The following is a 19,070-nucleotide window of genomic DNA, read 5'->3' as shown; positions in this document are numbered from 1 at the left end:
GGGGGGGTTTTACAGTGATGATGAGTAAACAAGGACACCCAAGGACAAATCTGCAGATTCTATTATGTATGCTGTGTTAAGTGGAACTTATTCTGATGCGTTTTGTTATTAAACAACATCAAAATAGTCGAGGATCTGTGGTAAAAGAGGAGATTGATCTGTGTGTGTGTGTGTGTGTGTGTGTGTGTGTGTGTGTGTGTGTGTGTGTGTGTGTGTGTGTGTGTGTGTGTGTGTGTGTGTGTGTGTGTGTGTAGCTAGCTGCATGTGTGTGCAATCAATTAAGTTTGTTGGAGGGTTTCAATTGGAGGACAGCCTTCTGAACACATCTCTATGGAGCATTCAGCCATCCTCTCCACACACACGACAAAACCAACCATGTGTGTCAATAACAACACTGTAGCTCCAGACTCCCTCTCCTCCTCCTCCTCCCCCATCCATCCCCCATCTCTCCCGCTTCTCTTGCGTTCGGCCCTGCGACACCAGATCCCCACACTTCTTCATGCAGCGCGCGGATCTCATCTGTTTGGCGAGGTGAAGCATGGTTGCATGTCGGAATATGTAATAAGGACAGGACACGCTTGTATCTACGCTCTCCATGTCGCTGCGCCCCCTCAATGCTTCTGCTTTTCTGGAATTGCTTACTTGAAAGGGATTTTGTGTGTAGGCGATTTTGCATAGCTTTGAAGCTGCACTAAGCAAGATTGTGAAAATGTACATAAAAATATGTTAAAAAAACACACTCAACTCACGATGATAGCCTACTGGGTGCTGCATTCTTAAAGTAGTTGATAATGAGATGAGTGGCAATTTCACAAGGCGAAGAAGAAGGGTGTCGTCCTGTCTGAAACGTCCGTGTGGCATTAAAAAAGTCCATTTGGAGTGCTGTCCTCTTTCTTTTTCATAATAGAAATATGCCCATCTCATCAGCGTAAATCACAAAGTGGGCTGCAACACAGACGTGTGTCCCATATCCTCACTAGTTGAGATGCTGCACTGCCCAAAGTTTTATTACAGTCATTTTGGTGTCAGGTGGGGACACTAGCAAGAAGCCTCCTTGGTGTATATGAAGTGGTGAATGATTAGCTCATATACAAAACTGTCCCCTAACCAGTAGATGTTCATCAGCCACTAGTCACATCACCTTCAGGCCCTTTCCGATACCAAGTGACAACAGCAGCACTGCCATTGTCAGCACTACCATCATTTCCATTGGCTTGCGGCGTGCAGAGTGCAAAGTGCAAGTTCAACTAGAACGGACTTCGAGCACTGCGCGCTGTGATGTATACCCGTCTGTGATGTATACCCGTTGCCATAGACACTGGGTCAAATGTGTGTTGAACGCAGCGGCGAGGGCAGCGCAAAACGCGCTGTATCTAAAAGGGCCTTTACAGGATTTCTGTATATTGAAGTCCTTAAAATGCAAACAGTTACCTCTTGCTGCCAATTGGGGTCAGCGCATGAAATTGCCTCGTGCCGTTTCAATAAAAGGAGGCCGAGGCTGAAGCACACACAGGCTAAAGCGACAGACCAGCACACAGTGAGCAAACACTGCACATCGACATAGTGCAAAAAGAAAAGAAAGAAATTACGTTCAATTTCGTGTTGCTGAACAAATGCGTGTCAGTCTTCACTTGTCTGCATCATTTGGGAGGTGAGAACATGGCGAGCTGACAGAATCAGAAGTTGCCAATACAGAAAGCTGAGACTGCTGCTGAGTTGTGTGTGTTTACCTACGAACTAGTTGTACATCCAATAAAGTAAATTGGAAAGTAATTTACTTTGGAAAGTACATTTGTTTCAAGGTTAAATAACTCTTCACCTGCTTTGCATCACGCCTCCACTCACCCGCGAGCTGGTGAGCAGGTAATTAGTTGCGTGGGAATTCTATGAAATGCCAGTCTTTCAAGTTTGGTTTCTGATGTCGCCTACATGAACGTTGAATTGCTCCAAAACAAAACTCTCTGATGTGCATGATCAAAAAGTTTGTCTCAGATTGAAGAAGAAATTAAACTTGAATGTCAGCAGAGCAAGATTAACCCTAACCCACAGGCTGAAATGTGTTTGAAAGGGTTTACTCTCTACTGCAAACATAGAGACCCCCAACTTTGTCAAGAAAAATTAAAAAGAAAACAATAATAATGATAATAATAATAATAATAATAATAATAATAATAATAATAATAATAATAATAATTTCATGCGACCCCATTTGAATTCCAGGTGACCCCAAGGTTGGGAACCAGAACCACTAGTGTAAACAGTGTACTGTACTTAAGGGTTGTCACAATACTATAATTTCTAACTTTGAGAGAGACAGAGAGAGAGAGAGGGAGAGAGAGAGAGAGAGTGTGTGTGTGTGTGTGTGTGTGTGTGTGTGTGTGTGTGTGTTTGTGTGTGTGATTGGAGCCCAGAGAGGCCAACATGCTTTCATCAGATATGGCAGCAGGCATCTGGAGTGGCGGGTGTTACACCCCTCCAGCTGTGGTACAAATAGTTGCCATCCAGCTAATGGAAGTAAAGGGAAGACATGTGGTCCAACTTGGGGGCAAAAAAAAAGGTCTGAGAAAATCTCCCAGGCAGCATTTAGGAGGGACACAAACCATTTATTATTTGCACCGCTGAGCAATCAGTTTGGTCAGCATCGCTGTGAGGGGAAAGCTGAGTTTCTAGGCAACATGCTATCTATTTTCTCCCAACACTCAACTGGTTCATTTCTCATCTCACTGGATTTTTTTTTTTTTTTTTGTCCATCATGATAAACTGAGGAGGAGAATCTCCAGAGAGATGAGAATCTCTTTCTGGTCTCATTGATCAAGGTGAGAAATCCAAATAAATAAAAACTTCTACATCAAGTTGGGCTGTGTGTTGATCTACAGCAGGAACTCCCATGGATGTAACTCCTGCTCTAAAAAATATATATCCAGGAAGAGATGGCAGGAAGCCAGTGTAACATGTCTGCATGCTGCACTAAGCTCCCAGGACAGAGCCTCGGTCCTCAGAGAATCCCTTCTGACTGCTTGCCTTTAGATGTCGGCCACAGGAGGAGGAGGAGAAGCTGTGGAGTCCTGAGGGAGGACAGATAATGGGTGGGTGAAGACGGCAGATAGTCCTTATACTGTATGTATCCATTATGTCTGTACAGTGCAGAGAGTCCTTATACTGTATGTATCCATTATGTCTGTACAGTGCAGAGAGTCCTTATACTGTATGTATCCATTATGTCTGTACAGTGCAGAGAGTCCTTATACTGTATGTATCCATTATGTCTGTACAGTGCAGATAGTCCTTATACTGTATGTATCCATTATGTCTGTACAGTGCAGATAGTCCTTATACTGTATGTATCCATTATGTCTGTACAGTGCAGATAGTCCTTATACTGTATGTATCCATTATGTCTGTACAGTGCAGAGAGTCCTTATATGTGTCCATTATGTCTGTACAGTGCAGAGAGTCCTTATATGTGTCCATTATGTCTGTACAGTGCAGAGAGTCCTTATATGTGTCCATTATGTCTGTACAGTGCAGAGAGTCCTTATATGTGTCCATTATGTCTGTACAGTGCAGAGAGTCCTTATATGTGTCCATTATGTCTGTACAGTGCAGAGAGTCCTTATATGTGTCCATTATGTCTGTACAGTGCAGAGAGTCCTTATATGTGTCCATTATGTCTGTACAGTGCAGAGAGTCTTTATACTGTATGTATCCATTATGTCTGTACAGTGCAGAGAGTCTTTATACTGTATGTATCCATTATGTCTGTACAGTGCAGAGAGTCCTTATATGTGTCCATTATGTCTGTACAGTGCAGAGAGTCCTTATATGTGTCCATTATGTCTGTACAGTGCAGAGAGTCCTTATATGTATCCATTATGTCTGTACAGTGCAGAGAGTCCTTATATGTGTCCATTATGTCTGTACAGTGCAGAGAGTCCTTATATGTGTTCATTATGTCTGTACAGTGCAGATAGTCCTTATACTGTATGTATCCATTATGTCTGTACAGTGCAGAGAGTCCTTATATGTGTTCATTATGTCTGTACAGTGCAGAGAGTCTTTATACTGTATGTATCCATTATGTCTGTACAGTGCAGAGAGTCCTTATATGTGTCCATTATGTCTGTACAGTGCAGAGAGTCTTTATACTGTATGTATCCATTATGTCTGTACAGTGCAGAGAGTCCTTATATGTGTCCATTATGTCTGTACAGTGCAGAGAGTCCTTATATGTGTCCATTATGTCTGTACAGTGCAGAGAGTCTTTATACTGTATGTATCCATTATGTCTGTACAGTGCAGAGAGTCTTTATACTGTATGTATCCATTATGTCTGTACAGTGCAGAGAGTCCTTATATGTGTCCATTATGTCTGTACAGTGCAGAGAGTCCTTATGTGTGTCCATTATGTCTGTACAGTGCAGAGAGTCCTTATGTGTGTCCATTATGTCTGTACAGTGCAGAGAGTCCTTATATGTGTCCATTATGTCTGTACAGTGCAGAGAGTCCTTATATGTGTCCATTATGTCTGTACAGTGCAGAGAGTCCTTATATGTGTCCATTATGTCTGTACAGTGCAGAGAGTCCTTATGTGTGTCCATTATGTCTGTACAGTGCAGAGAGTCTTTATACTGTATGTATCCATTATGTCTGTACAGTGCAGAGAGTCCTTATGTGTGTCCATTATGTCTGTACAGTGCAGAGAGTCTTTATACTGTATGTATCCATTACATCTGTACAGTGCAGATAGTCCTTATGTGTGTCCATTATGTCTGTACAGTGCAGAGAGTCCTTATATGTGTCCATTATGTCTGTACAGTGCAGAGAGTCCTTATATGTGTCCATTATGTCTGTACAGTGCAGAGAGTCTTTATACTGTATGTATCCATTATGTCTGTACAGTGCAGAGAGTCCTTATATGTGTCCATTACATCTGTACAGTGCAGATAGTCCTTATGTGTGTCCATTATGTCTGTACAGTGCACAGAGTCCTTATATGTGTCCATTATGTCTGTACAGTGCAGAGAGTCTTTATACTGTATGTATCCATTATGTCTGTACAGTGCAGAGAGTCCTTATATGTGTCCATTACATCTGTACAGTGCAGAGAGTCCTTATATGTGTCCATTATGTCTGTACAGTGCAGAGAGTCTTTATACTGTATGTATCCATTATGTCTGTACAGTGCAGAGAGTCCTTATATGTGTCCATTACATCTGTACAGTGCAGAGAGTCCTTATATGTATCCATTATGTCTGTACAGTGCAGAGAGTCTTTATACTGTATGTATCCATTATGTCTGTACAGTGCAGAGAGTCCTTATGTGTGTCCATTACATCTGTACAGTGCAGAGTCCTTATATGTGTCCATTATGTCTGTACAGTGCAGAGAGTCCTTATATGTGTCCATTATGTCTGTACAGTGCAGAGAGTCTTTATACTGTATGTATCCATTATGTCTGTACAGTGCAGAGAGTCCTTATATGTGTCCATTACATCTGTACAGTGCAGAGAGTCCTTATATGTGTCCATTACATCTGTACAGTGCAGAGAGTCCTTATATGTGTCCATTATGTCTGTACAGTGCAGAGAGTCTTTATACTGTATGTATCCATTATGTCTGTACAGTGCAGAGAGTCCTTATATGTGTTCATTGTCTGTACAGTGCAGAGTCCTTATATGTGTTCATTGTCTGTACAGAGCAGATAGTCCTTGTGTCCATTCTGTCTGTACAGAGCAGAGCCCTTATACAGTATCTGTCCATTATGTCTGTATACAGAGTAGGGCTGTCAATCTCCCTCTATAATCAAATTCGAATTTCAGTGCTTTATACATTTTAATATTCGAATTATATTCGAATATTTTAATTAATTTTTAATTGAATTTAAAAAAAAAAAAAAAAAATTTTTTTTTGGTCTGAGTGAATTGTTGTCTTCTCTTATGTTATGTTCTGATTCTAAATATAGCTGAATCTTTGGGTTTGACCAAGTAAAACTTTTTCTAAGCATTTTACCAAATGTAGATGGAAAAGTGAATGGTGGATGAATATTCAAAATAATATTAGGCTTATCACAAATAGTCCAGCAATGATGTTTATTTAAGAAAACATGTTCCTTGTACAATGTACATATACATTCATTGCATTAGAAAATAGGTCAGATAACCAGAGCTTAGTTAATATTCATCAGTGATGTATTGGTGCTGTCTGAAATGCTAAAATAAAATAATTGATAATAAAAAAAGACACAGCCTTTGTTTGAGCTCCTTATCAATAAACAGTATAGCAGCTTCAACAGTCAACTTCAGTTAACACTCTTTTCTTCAAGTATGTTGTCAGAACTTGTCACTGTTCTAGTGTTCTAAAAAAAAAAAAAAAAAAAAAATATTCGTTTTTAAAAAATAATAATAATCGAATTTCGTTCATAATTATTAAATTCGAATAATATTCGAATATCAAAATTCGTTTCAACAGCCCTAATACAGAGCAGATAATCCTTATATATGTCCTTTATGTCTGTACAGAGCAGAGAGGCCTTACATGTGTTCATTATGTCTGTACAGAGCAGAGAGTCCTTATGTGTTCATTATGTCTGTACAGTGCAGAGAGTCCTTATGTGTTCATTATGTCTGTACAGTGCAGAGAGTCCTTATGTGTTCATTATGTCTGTACAGAGCAGAGTCCTTATGTGTTCATTATGTCTGTACAGAGCAGAGTCCTTATGTGTTCATTATGTCTGTATAGTGCAGAGAGTCCTTATATGTCTATTATGTCTGTATAGTGCAGATAGTCCTTATGTGTCTATTATGTCTGTATAGTGCAGATAGTCCTTATGTGTCTATTATGTCTGTATAGTGCAGAGAGTCCTTATGTGTCTATTATGTCTGTATAGTGCAGATAGTCCTTATGTGTCTATTATGTCTGTATAGTGCAGATAGTCCTTATGTGTCTATTATGTCTGTATAGTGCAGATAGTCCTTATGTGTCTATTATGTCTGTATAGTGCAGATAGTCCTTATGTGTCTATTATGTCTGTATAGTGCAGAGAGTCCTTATGTGTCTATTATGTCTGTATAGTGCAGATAGTCCTTATGTGTCTATTATGTCTGTATAGTGCAGATAGTCCTTATGTGTCTATTATGTCTGTATAGTGCAGATAGTCCTTATGTGTCTATTATGTCTGTATAGTGCAGAGAGTCCTTATGTGTCTATTATGTCTGTATAGTGCAGATAGTCCTTATGTGTCTATTATGTCTGTATAGTGCAGATAGTCCTTATGTGTCTATTATGTCTGTACAGAGCAGAGTCCTTATGTGTTCATTATGTCTGTACAGAGCAGAGTCCTTATGTGTTCATTATGTCTGTATAGTGCAGAGAGTCCTTATGTGTCTATTATGTCTGTATAGTGCAGATAGTCCTTATGTGTCTATTATGTCTGTATAGTGCAGATAGTCCTTATGTGTCTATTATGTCTGTATAGTGCAGAGAGTCCTTATGTGTCTATTATGTCTGTATAGTGCAGATAGTCCTTATGTGTCCATTACATCTGTACAGTGCAGATAGTCCTTATATGTGTCCATTGTGTCTGTACAGTGCAGAGAGTCCTTATGTGTTCATTATGTCTGTACAGTGCAGAGAGTCCTTATGTGTTCATTATGTCTGTACAGAGCAGAGAACCTGGCCCTGAGGAAGCACTGAGCCTCCTGCTAGGGCTGACTCAGCTCGTACTGTGGGATAATTACTCCATGGAGGGATAAACAAGAGGGGCGCCGGGTCCTGCGCCTGCTGGGAGGAGAAGCTGTGCGTGTTGTCAGGGTGGTAGCTCGGGTACTGCCTGCTCAAAAGCAAATCAAAGCATCACAGGCAGGGAGCAGAAAAGGACAGGTACCACGGGCCTGCCACCCACGCCAGAACATGGGCGGGATCGATGGGACGTGGTGGACATAACGTCTGGATGATAGATCTGCTTTACAGCAGAGCCCAGAGTAAATAATGCCCATCTGCTGGGCTACCCAGAGCTTGGCTGGCTGCTCTGGAAACTCCCCTGTCTGCACTTCCACTCCGGTTCAGACGTGAGCCAGCCATTCAATGAGCTTCATTGGGAAACCACTCAGGCAGCCGGCCCTCTAAAAAACACTCAGTCTGAACCGCTAACAAGACCTGTAATACGCACATCGGTATGGGGGAAAATATAAGGCTGTATTTCTTTATCATAAACATAGTGAACCCCCAATGCTCAGAATATCATTTTACTAAAAGCTTAAGACGAGCAAGCAGGTTTTGAAGGGTTTTCGTATAGAATTGAAGTCGACATTTTCTAGGTAGAAGGAATGAGACTCAGGCAGTCACAGTTGGGTGCTCAGCACAGTCACAATTTAGGCATTCAGTTGACGCTGCTACTCAGAGCCACTTAAAACGAATACAACAGCACAATAAGCTTATATAGAGATCCCCAATATGACAAGCAGTGCCTCAAGTGGATTACAAAAGGTGCGGGTGCTCTACAAATCTGTGTGGCGTGTGTGTGTGTGTGTGTGTGTGTGTGTGTGTGTGTGTGTGTGTGTGTGTGTGTGTGTGTGTGTGTGTGTGTGAGAGAGAGAGAGAGAGAGAGAGAGAGAAAGAGAGAGAGAGGGAGAGAGCAAACCTTTGGTATTAAGCTTATTTTCCTGTAAAAAAAAAAGGACAGGAAATTTCAAATAGCAAGCATTCAACTAACAAGGTTTAATAAGATTTCAGCATTTCAAACGTCATCTCCTGTAATTGTGTATGGTTTTGGACAGCTTTCATTTACTTTAAGATTCAATCACAGTTTTTGAGTGTGAGATTGTCACCCAAGTGATGCCGTCATCAGGTGGATACAATAGGCCCTTTTCACGGGGGCCATTTTGTGTCAAAAAGGCAGGGTAACACAGGTGCAAGCAAAACAGTAATGAGGGTTTCCAACTTCCAATCATGGAAGTTCGACACAAAATGGCCCCCGTGAAAAGGGTCTATCTAATGTCCACATTCACAGACACACAGGCTTTAAAGCGCGTCCTCACAAAGTCTGCGAGGGCTTATAAGCCCTATAGGGCTGTCCCACTGTCAAATCGTCAAACGCATGAGGGCTCTCTCACAGACATTTTGAGCCCTTTGAGCACACTTTCCGTAAGTCCGCATTTCTGCAGACTTTGCCTGAGGGAATTACCCACAGTTCAATGTGACGTTAAATACATGCACGGGGTTACTGTGGTTACCAGGGGCATGCCCGGAGGTGTTAAAAATGGTAAAGAATATGGAGGGTGCAACTACAGTAAGTGACAAGAAAAAAATGAAGTTTACATGTACTTTAAGTATAAACACACTGGTGATTCATAACCAGAAGTGCGTAGTTGTTTGTCCTACAATGGCATGATAAGCATTTCCAAATATGCTTTCATCAGATCATCCAACAACATTACTATTTTGTTTAGAAACACCGATGGTGCCTTGGCAGTGAAGAAAGTACTGTAATAAACGTAATAAACGTGAAATAACAAGTCCCAAACCCACAATGGTAGTTAACATGCAGGTTGCAGTTGTTGTTGATGTCGTCAAGGTAACGCGATATGTTGCAAGCTGCTGTTCCATTCCTATTTATACCATTTCGAGCCCAAGTTGCGGCCTCTCGCATTCAATCACTTACCAGCTGACGCCAATCAAGTCCATGAGGGTTCCAGGCTTAGGGCTTAGGGGGGATATTGGGATTACTGAGTCGTTGCTGTGTTCATCACAGCAGTATGAAGTAATGTAAATATTCATGGCCCAACGGCTCAGTGAGGGTTACAAATAGGGAAAACAAAGGTGCCAACTGCCAAGTTAGTAGCCTAATCTGTTTTAAATTCCTGGAAGAATAAGGAGTTTTAATGAAGCGAAATGGAGAGATCATTGTGTTCAATGCTTTATACTCACTTCCAGATATGTAGGCTATCTTTCTTTTTCTTCATCTACTATTTTCCCTTCTACATTTCTTTGGCAACACAGATGTATATTTACAGCATGTCAATGAAGCCAGAAGGCATTCAAATTGAGAGAGTAGTGCTGAGCAGTGAGCGTAGTGCGTTACAGTCTGCAGCCATATATGAAATTACATGATAGCAGCTTGCATCTCATTTGCTATGGAAAACAATACAGTGTTTGTGGGAATGGAAAAAATGGAGTACAAGCAGTGCTCAAGGGAGTACAGTTAAACACAATTAGAAGAGTCTATGGCATGGAGTGCCGTTCTGCTTAACAACCAAGCAACAATACGGAGTGCGAGGCGGAGGTCGTGGTGCTTTGACAGACTAGATGTTACTGAATATTCAGGCGGAGGTCATGGTGCTCTGACAGACTAGATGTTACTGAATATTCATGTGACCCCGGGAATGATTATGTAAGCTATAGAGACATACTGCGCTGGGAAAAGGAATAGTGAAATAATAGCCAAGGAGCGAAAGGTTTTTAATTTTTGAAATCATTCCTTAATCAACATAATATGTTGATTAAGGAATGATTTCTACAATGAAAAACGGTGCCTCTGCCATGAATTTTAAAACGAGCAAAGGAACACGACCTAAAAGACATTCACAATATGGTTTTGGGTAGGGTTAAAAAACTGATAGCGTCAATACAATATTATTGTATTTGAAAAGATGCTATAGGCTATTTGTCAAAAATGACCAACGTTCTTGGTAAACTTAGCATCAGAGCCCCCCCCCCACACACACACACACACACACACGCACACCTACACGTACGCACGCACGCGCTCACAGAGAATGGCTAAGATGGAGGCAATGTCAGACTGTGTGATGGATTGGAAACTAAATTACCATGCATTCTGAATAATCACTGTTGTGATTGTGAAAACCTCTAATGTTGCGCATTTTCATTTCAACTGAAGTGGTTTTCATAATTCTATGATTATGAGACTCTCTCAGAACACACCGGATTATTTAAAGATGAGTGGATGTCGAGATAAAGCAAGGCTGCTTCTGCTGATTACTGAAAAGACATTGGGGGCATATCCACAGCTTCCACCTGACAGACAGAGTGAAGATGTCAGCCTACCTGTGTCTCCCCACACCGGCAGGTACTCGTCCTGCTGGATGTCCAGCATGATCTCCAGCCCGTTTCCCGTCCCTCCCTTCATGGTGGTGCGCAGCGTCTTCCCCTCCTCCGCTGCATTGAACATGTAGCATTTCCCATACCTGGTGAATACCTGAGGAGGGAGAGAGAGACAGAGAGAGAGAGAGAGAGGGAGACAGACAGTGAGGGAGAGAGAGAGAGAGGAAGACAGACCCGGATGACTCCTTAGGCATTAACATCATTAACACTGGCTCTCTCTCACTCACACACACACACACACACACACACACACACACACACACACACACACACACACACACACACACACACAGTGTAACAGAGAAGTTGGATACAGTAGATACACTTGCTAATTGCACATTGATGGAGCTAATCCATTACCAGAGGACAGCTGTTTGTTTTTTAGAACAGAGCATACATTTAGAAATCATCACCCTGAACTTGGACGATAATGACCTAAAAGTCCTTTGTGAGGCCAAGCAGCAGCCGAGCTGCGGGTGAGGCCGCGCAACGGCCGAGCTAGCGAGCCCGTGCAGGCGGCAAGCCCAGGAATCAAGCTCGCGTAGCGTGCAAAATTTCTAGTTACTGTAAATGTGCCTGTGTTAACCAGATGGCTAATTTTCAACTGCTGTCCCTTGGAACTCTAGTTTTTGCCATATGCCACACGTACACTATACAGCCACTGATCCTATAACAATAGAAGGCTCCCCTCAAAGGGAAAAACTCGATAAATTCATGAGCACGCTCCCTCCCTCTCTGCACACACACATGCACGCACACGCGTGCATGCACGTGTGCGTGCACACACACACACACAGCCATGATGGGTACACTACAGTCGATAATGTGTACTGTAAGTGTGTTTGAGTGTGCTTGTGTGAAGGACACAACCTGCCAGAGAGGCACTCTCCTTCATCCTGGAGTCCTGTCTGTCTCTATCTGCAGTGCCCCCAGCCTGTATCACTCTTATTAGGTAAAGGCAAGCCTGAAGAAATGAACAGGCAAGCAGAAAACCTCAGGCAATTTCTCAAATCACTTAAAGCTGTGCGCAAACTACCATTACAAGCATAAAATTGTAGGGGGCGCCAGCGAGAAGAAACTTCCCATTCCTTCCCTGCTGTGTGTACTTAATATAGTGACACACGCCTTTTAGAGGACTGTGCCTAAACTGTGAGGTGAGCGATTTCCTCTTCTACTAATGCCTCTCAACTCTCCCTCTCCATAGCTTCCACCTCGACCAAACAAGCCGCTCTCACTGCAGCTCCTGTTGGCACTCACGTTGTCTCATCTATTGCGTGGTGTACATGGACACGTTTTGTTCCATGTTTTCATTGTTGACATACTCAATTGTTTTTCATGACACTCAGCAGGTCTACGTATTTGAACAGGAAGTGACGTCACGTGTGTGACATTCAAATAGTTTGCTGACAGGGAAGTAGGGCTGGGATCAAGCCCCCAGGAATAGCGCTGGGCTTTGAAGCCATTTGAACATGCTGACGAAGCTCTGTATTGCAAGTCACATGACGCCATGCAGCCCAGAAAGGAAAATTCCCATCCACTTGCATGGGGACTCCGGCAGCTGTTAAACCCAGGGGAATTTTTTCCGGGTGTCACTCAAAGTATAAAACGACTCTTTTAATTATCAACTAATTTTTTATGGGGCATTTTTTCTTCAGAAGCCACTAAGAGCCGTATACGGGGGTATTTTCTTCTTGTAATACAATCCATGGGTGGGAGGGGTGGGAGACGTCATGGAACACGTCATGGCACACATGCGCACTTCGCCTTGGGCTGCATAGTCAGGAAGTAAAACCAGGAAGAAAAAGACCCCATGATGGCTTCATGCGCCAATGAGAAACCTCCGTCCGAATGCATGGGTGGGCGTGGCACGTCCCCTATCCAGTTCTTTTAATAAATCCATGGCTGGGATGGGTGGACCGGCGTTCACTTGCTGGTTTTCCACAGCGGAGGGCCATGTTCGGCTCCAGCATGGACGCTTGAGAAGATTACTTGAGCCAGAGGCTTCCAAATGCCTGTTTAAAGTCCCCTAACTTAACCCAAGTTGTTTTAGTTGCCTAAACCCAACCAAGTTGTTTTAGTTGCCTGACAACAACCGTAACACAAGTTGTGAGCGTTTTTTAGGTTGTGTTCCTTTGCATGTTTTAAAATTCATGGTAGAGGCACAATTTTATTTAGGTCGTGTTCCTTTGCACAGCGTTCTTTAGGTCGTGTCCTTTAGACGAACAAAATGGCAAAATCGTGTCAATACACGAATGTGCATGTATATATTCTATTTTCGTGCCAACACGAACTGCCGTGACACCATGTTGCACCAACAGCCTTATGAATAATTTATTTTATTTCATTTATAAGATTTTATTTTTCATTTTCACCTTCATTAAACAGGACAGTGGATAGACAGGAAGGGTAGGGAGAGAGAGTTGATGACATGCGGCAAAGGGCCACGGGTCAGATTTGAACCCAGGCCGGCTGTGGGAAGAATTAAGACTTTGTGGTACGTGCTCTACCCGGTGAGCCACCGGGGCGCCCCGGCTTATGAATAATAAATGGAGTTAAAATTGCAGAGTGCAGCTTATTTTGGAGGAAGTATACGCATACGGAGGCACAGTGTGTGGGTGTGTGTGTGTGTGTGTGTGTGTGTGTGTGTGTGTGTGTGTGTGCAAACATCTGCAAACATGTAAATGAGATTGCAGTTGTGAGCTCCCCACTCATGAATAATAATCACCATAACAACCGTCTCCTTCAGTGCCACACTGACTGATTGAATGGGAGTGAGTGATGGAATACTGTATGATTATCCAGTCCAATGCTCTCCGGACCACCGTGATCGGGGCTATCAGCAAAATTAAAATCTAAACATCAATATGTTGCAGTGGAGTTGTGGGTGTGGCAGTCATTTACACAGGCAGCTACAGTGTATCGGTGAAGTGTTACACAGGCAGCTACAGTGTATTGGTGGAGAAGTGTTACACAGGCAGCTACAGTGTATTGGTGGAGAAGTGTTACACAGGCAGCTACAGTGTATTGGTGGAGAAGTGTTACACAGGCAGCTACAGTGTATTGGTGGAGAAGTGTTACACATGCAGCTACAGTGTATTGGTGGAGAAGTGTTACACAGGCAGCTACAGTGTATTGGTGGAGAAGTGTTACACAGGCAGCTACAGTGTATTGGTGGAGAAGTGTTACACAGGCAGCTACAGTGTATTGGTGGAGAGGTGTTACACATGCAGCTACAGTGTATTGGTGGAGAAGTGTTACACATGCAGCTACAGTGTATTGGTGGAGAAGTGTTACACATGCAGCTACAGTGTATTGGTGGAGAAGTGTTACACAGGCAGCTACAGTGTATTGGTGGAGAAGTGTTACACAGGCAGCTACAGTGTATTGGTGGAGAAGTGTTACACAGGCAGCTACAGTGTATTGGTGGAGAAGTGTTACACAGGCAGCTACAGTGTATTGGTGGAGAAGTGTTACACATGCAGCTACAGTGTATTGGTGGAGAAGTGTTACACATGCAGCTACAGTGTATTGGTGGAGAAGTGTTACACAGGCAGCTACAGTGTATTGGTGGAGAAGTGTTACACAGGCAGCTACAGTGTATTGGTGGAGAAGTGTTACACAGGCAGCTACAGTGTAGCGGTGGAGAAGTCGGTGTCTCTGCCTCTTCTATGATGGATCGTGTGATTATTGAACGTTGGCGCAAAATGTAGAGTCGAGGAATAAGCTCTTTCTCTTCAATTCTGAGGCACCGACAGCAAAACTAAATTAAACTCTACTAAACCACATAGTCAGCTGTTGGCCACAGGAACAAGAAAAATACACCCACAAACACCAAAATGGGCCCAGAAACATCACAATTAGGTTATTTCTGTTAACAGTGTTAAAGTAAAGTAAAGCATGCTTGTGACTTGGCCCTCCTTTATGACACTGGCCATCTCATGGGTGTTATATTGACACGATTGATCGCCGAGCCAATGCTATACTGTCACAGCCAGCGTATGGAGAGGAAGAATATGAAGACAGTAGGAGTTCATTCTCCTCTGGAATGCAGCTGCTCCCAACAGATATGAATCTATACAAAATAAATGACGCACGAGGAATTGCCAAAGGCCAGTGAACAACACCGAAGATACATCTTCACAGGGTTATCACACAGAGAGGTGGCTGTCTTTCTGTGGAGGGTGACAAACACACAGCGAAGCACCAGAGACGTCCCATATGGTCGCCATCCAAAATCCAGCAGTCATTTCTCAGTGTCATTGGGTGTCTGCTGAAGCCCGACGCGCCGTGCACAACCTTACTGTGCAGAAGTGGGTTTGATGAGCAGCTACGGTGTGTTGACATGGTGTTAAGCTGCTCCGCATGACTCTGATGATTTCACCTGGATGAAGCCTTTCCTAATGATGCTTCGGATGAGCTTCATTTAAGCAGCTGTCCAAAAGAGCCCCCAGAGACTGAAGTGATCCAGTTAACCCTCAGTGCTTAATTGAGCAGATAACATGAAACCTTAGTCCACTCATTTGGTATTCCATCACATATCTGTGTATCTGTACAGTATGTGCAGGCGTGCGTGGAGAAGACAAAGATCAGACGCTTTGTCGCTTTCTGTGCAATTGGTTCCTGAGTCTGCTGTCAACATCTCTCTCCCTCACCGCGTACCTGCTAGCATTCTTATACAGGGGAGACTTGCTCTCTGGAGGACTTTGCTGCACCCTCTTCCCCTGCTTTGTTCAGGGCTGATGATGTTTGACAGACAGGATCAGGACCGCTTCAACACCCCCATTAGATTGACGCTTCTTTTCAACCACTGCATGACAAAGATGCTAACAAAATCCTGACAATGGGGTTCTGTTATTTTGACCTTTGACCCCATCTCCCCTCTCCTTTCACAAGCTCTCTCCCTGTCTGTCTGTCTCACATCTGTCCTAATCTGTCGCCTCAGGTAGAGCTGTCACAGGGAAGAAGGTAAAGAGTGCTGCCTCAGGTAGAGCTGTCACAGGGAAGAAGATAAAGAGTGCTGCCTCAGGTAGAGCTGTCACAGGGAAGAAGATAAAGAGTGCTGCCTCAGGTAGAGCTGTCACAGGGAAGAAGGTAAAGAGTGCTCCCTCAGGTAGAGCTGTCACAGGGAAGAAGGTAAAGAGTGCTGCCTCAGGTAGAGCTGTCACAGGGAAGAAGGTAAAGAGTGCTGCCTCAGGTAGAGCTGTCACAGGGAAGAAGGTAAAGAGTGCTGCCTCAGGTAGAGCTGTCACAGGGAAGAAGATAAAGAGTGCTGTCTCAGGTAGAGCTGTCACAGGGAAGAAGGTAAAGAGTGCTGCCTCAGGTAGAGCTGTCACAGGGAAGAAGATAAAGAGTGCTGCCTCAGGTAGAGCTGTCACAGGGAAGAAGGTAAAGAGTGCTGCCTCAGGTAGAGCTGTCACAGGGAAGAAGATAAAGAGTGCTGCCTCAGGTAGAGCTGTCACAGGGAAGAAGGTAAAGAGTGCTGCCTCAGGTAGAGCTGTCACAGGGAAGAAGGTAAAGAGTGCTGCCTCAGGTAGAGCTGTCACAGGGAAGAAGATAAAGAGTGCTGCCTCAGGTAGAGCTGTCACAGGGAAGAAGGTAAAGAGTGCTGCCTCAGGTAGAGCTGTCACAGGGAAGAAGGTAAAGAGTGCTGCCTCAGGTAGAGCTGTCACAGGGAAGAAGATAAAGAGTGCTGCCTCAGGTAGAGCTGTCACAGGGAAGAAGGTAAAGAGTGCTGCCTCAGGTAGAGCTGTCACAGGGAAGAAGGTAAAGAGTGCTGCCTCAGGTAGAGCTGTCACAGGGAAGAAGATAAAGAGTGCTGCCTCAGGTAGAGCTGTCACAGGGAAGAAGGTAAAGAGTGCTGCCTCAGGTAGAGCTGTCACAGGGAAGAAGGTATAGTGCTGCCTCAGGTAGAGCTGTCACAGGGAAGAAGGTAAAGAGTGCTGCCTCAGGTAGAGCTGTCACAGGGAAGAAGGTAAAGAGTGCTGCCTCAGGTAGAGCTGTCACAGGGAAGAAGGTAAAGAGTGCTCCCTCAGGTAGAGCTGTCACAGGGAAGAAGGTAAAGAGTGCTGCCTCAGGTAGAGCTGTCACAGGGAAGAAGGTAAAGAGTGCTGCCTCAGGTAGAGCTGTCACAGGGAAGAAGGTAAAGAGTGCTGCCTCAGGTAGAGCTGTCACAGGGAAGAAGGTAAAGAGTGCTCCCTCAGGTAGAGCTGTCACAGGGAAGAAGGTGAAGAGTGCTGCCTCAGGTAGAGCTGTCACAGGGAAGAAGGTAAAGAGTGCTGCCTCAGGTAGAGCTGTCACAGGGAAGAAGGTAAAGAGTGCTGCCTCAGGTAGAGCTGTCACAGGGAAGAAGGTAAAGAGTGCTGCCTCAGGTAGAGCTGTCACAGGGAAGAAGGTAAAGAGTGCTGTCTCAGGTAGAGCTGTCACAGGGAAGAAGGTAAAGAGTGCTGCCTCAGGTAGAGCTGTCACAGGGAAGAAGGTAAAGAGCGCTGCCTCAGGTAGAGCTGTCACAGGGAAGAAGGTAAAGAGTGCTGCCTCAGGTAGAGCTGTCACAGGGAAGAAGGTAAAGAGTGCTGCCTCAGGTAGAGCTGTCACAGGGAAGAAGGTAAAGAGTGCTGCCTCAGGTAGAGCTGTCACGGGGAAGAAGGTAAAGAGTGCTCCCTCAGGTAGAGCTGTCACAGGGAAGAAGGTAAAGAGTGCTCAGACCTTTCCAGCAATGTAGAGGAAACACGTCTCCGCCTGAAGAATGTGTAAGGCTACTTATCAATGCTCATTCACCAAGAAGATTGCTTCTGAAATAGCAAGTAGATATTATTGATCGCTGCCTGTGTTCTGAAGTTTGTCCCATCTTCCCGTCTGTCAATAAAGCCCGAAGTTGCTTGTGTTAAGAGAAGCCATTATTGTTATTTCTCCACTCCGCCTGGAACTTTGTCTTGTAAAGCTGAAAAGACAGAAAGTAGAGATAACCTATTATGTGAAAGAAAACAACTTAGGAAAAGCCAACTTGTTTTCTTTCATGGTAGCACTGCCCGTGCTGCTGTCTGCTGCTGTTACTGTGGTTGTGCGTTGATTGAGTCTGGGCGTGAAATGTCAGACGAGTCAAACTCAGTTGCTGTCACGTTAACTTACTCTATCCAGCCTAAAGGTTTGTGAGCGGACCGGCAGGGGGGAGCACGCACGGCTCAGCTGCCAATTACGCCTTTCGACCAACAAAACACATCTATTCACAAGTGTGAGTGTGAATGTCTGGAAGCCCAGAGCTGCAGAACACGGCGCAGTACCTCCCACAGAGGAGAAGTCAAAGAAGACATGGCCATTAGCTTATATTTGTGTCATGCTGAAAGGTCAGTTGATCACGCCAGACACCCACAAATCAGACTCCAAATCAGGCCTACTCTGCAGAGGCTAAGTACTGTAGGGCCAGAAGGATGGAGAAAAAGTGTGCTTCTGAACTGGAAAGCATTTTAATAGCTGTGTGTCTGAATATCCGCCTGCCCCTGCAGTAGTCTCTAAGATCCTTTACTGTATGCTAGACTTTCACAGACCAGTACCATTTAGAATTTATCTTCCCCCACAAATTCATCCGATGTTTGTTATCGCTGCTTTCCAAATGGCTTGCTGTTGATCTCCTTCCAACAAACTGACAGAATATCTTCAGAAAAATAGATGCTATCTTTTCTTCATTTCCATTCCCCTCGGCCCTCTGTTTACCTCCTCCTGTCCACGCGCCCATCGAAAGGCCCTTAAGTGCCTACCATATTTATAAAGGCCCCAATCTTTTTAGATGGGGTTGCCGTGGCGACTGTGACAAACAGAAGTCCAAACAAGGAAGTCAGTCCATGCTCACCCTCATGTTCCACCTTCAACATTACTGACACAGCAAAGCCATGTCTTCCAATTGAGAAGTAGTGCTGCCACATCATGTTCACCCCTGTTCAAACACTGATGTGCAT

At 44.0% G+C, this 19,070-nt stretch overlaps 1 protein-coding gene across 3 annotated transcripts in view; it reads right to left on the bottom strand.

Moving 5' to 3' along the window:
• asic2 (acid-sensing (proton-gated) ion channel 2) overlaps positions 1 to 19,070 on the bottom strand; it is a gene marked incomplete at its 5' end in the record, with an annotated part of 385,282 nt that overhangs the window by 20,680 nt on the left and 345,532 nt on the right. For all 3 annotated transcript variants that reach the window (XM_083650270.1, XM_083650268.1, XM_083650269.1), the window contains one exon: positions 11,065 to 11,215. In XM_083650270.1, the coding sequence (XP_083506396.1) occupies positions 11,065 to 11,215 (151 nt within the window). The remainder of the gene's footprint in view (positions 1 to 11,064; positions 11,216 to 19,070) is intronic.

This window comes from Poromitra crassiceps, assembly GCF_964638095.1.
Source record: "Poromitra crassiceps genome assembly, chromosome: 13".
NCBI classification, from domain to species: domain Eukaryota; kingdom Metazoa; phylum Chordata; class Actinopteri; order Beryciformes; family Melamphaidae; genus Poromitra; species Poromitra crassiceps.
The sequence above is the reverse complement of the archived record's forward strand: the minus strand, read 5'-3'. Positions and strand labels throughout refer to the sequence as shown.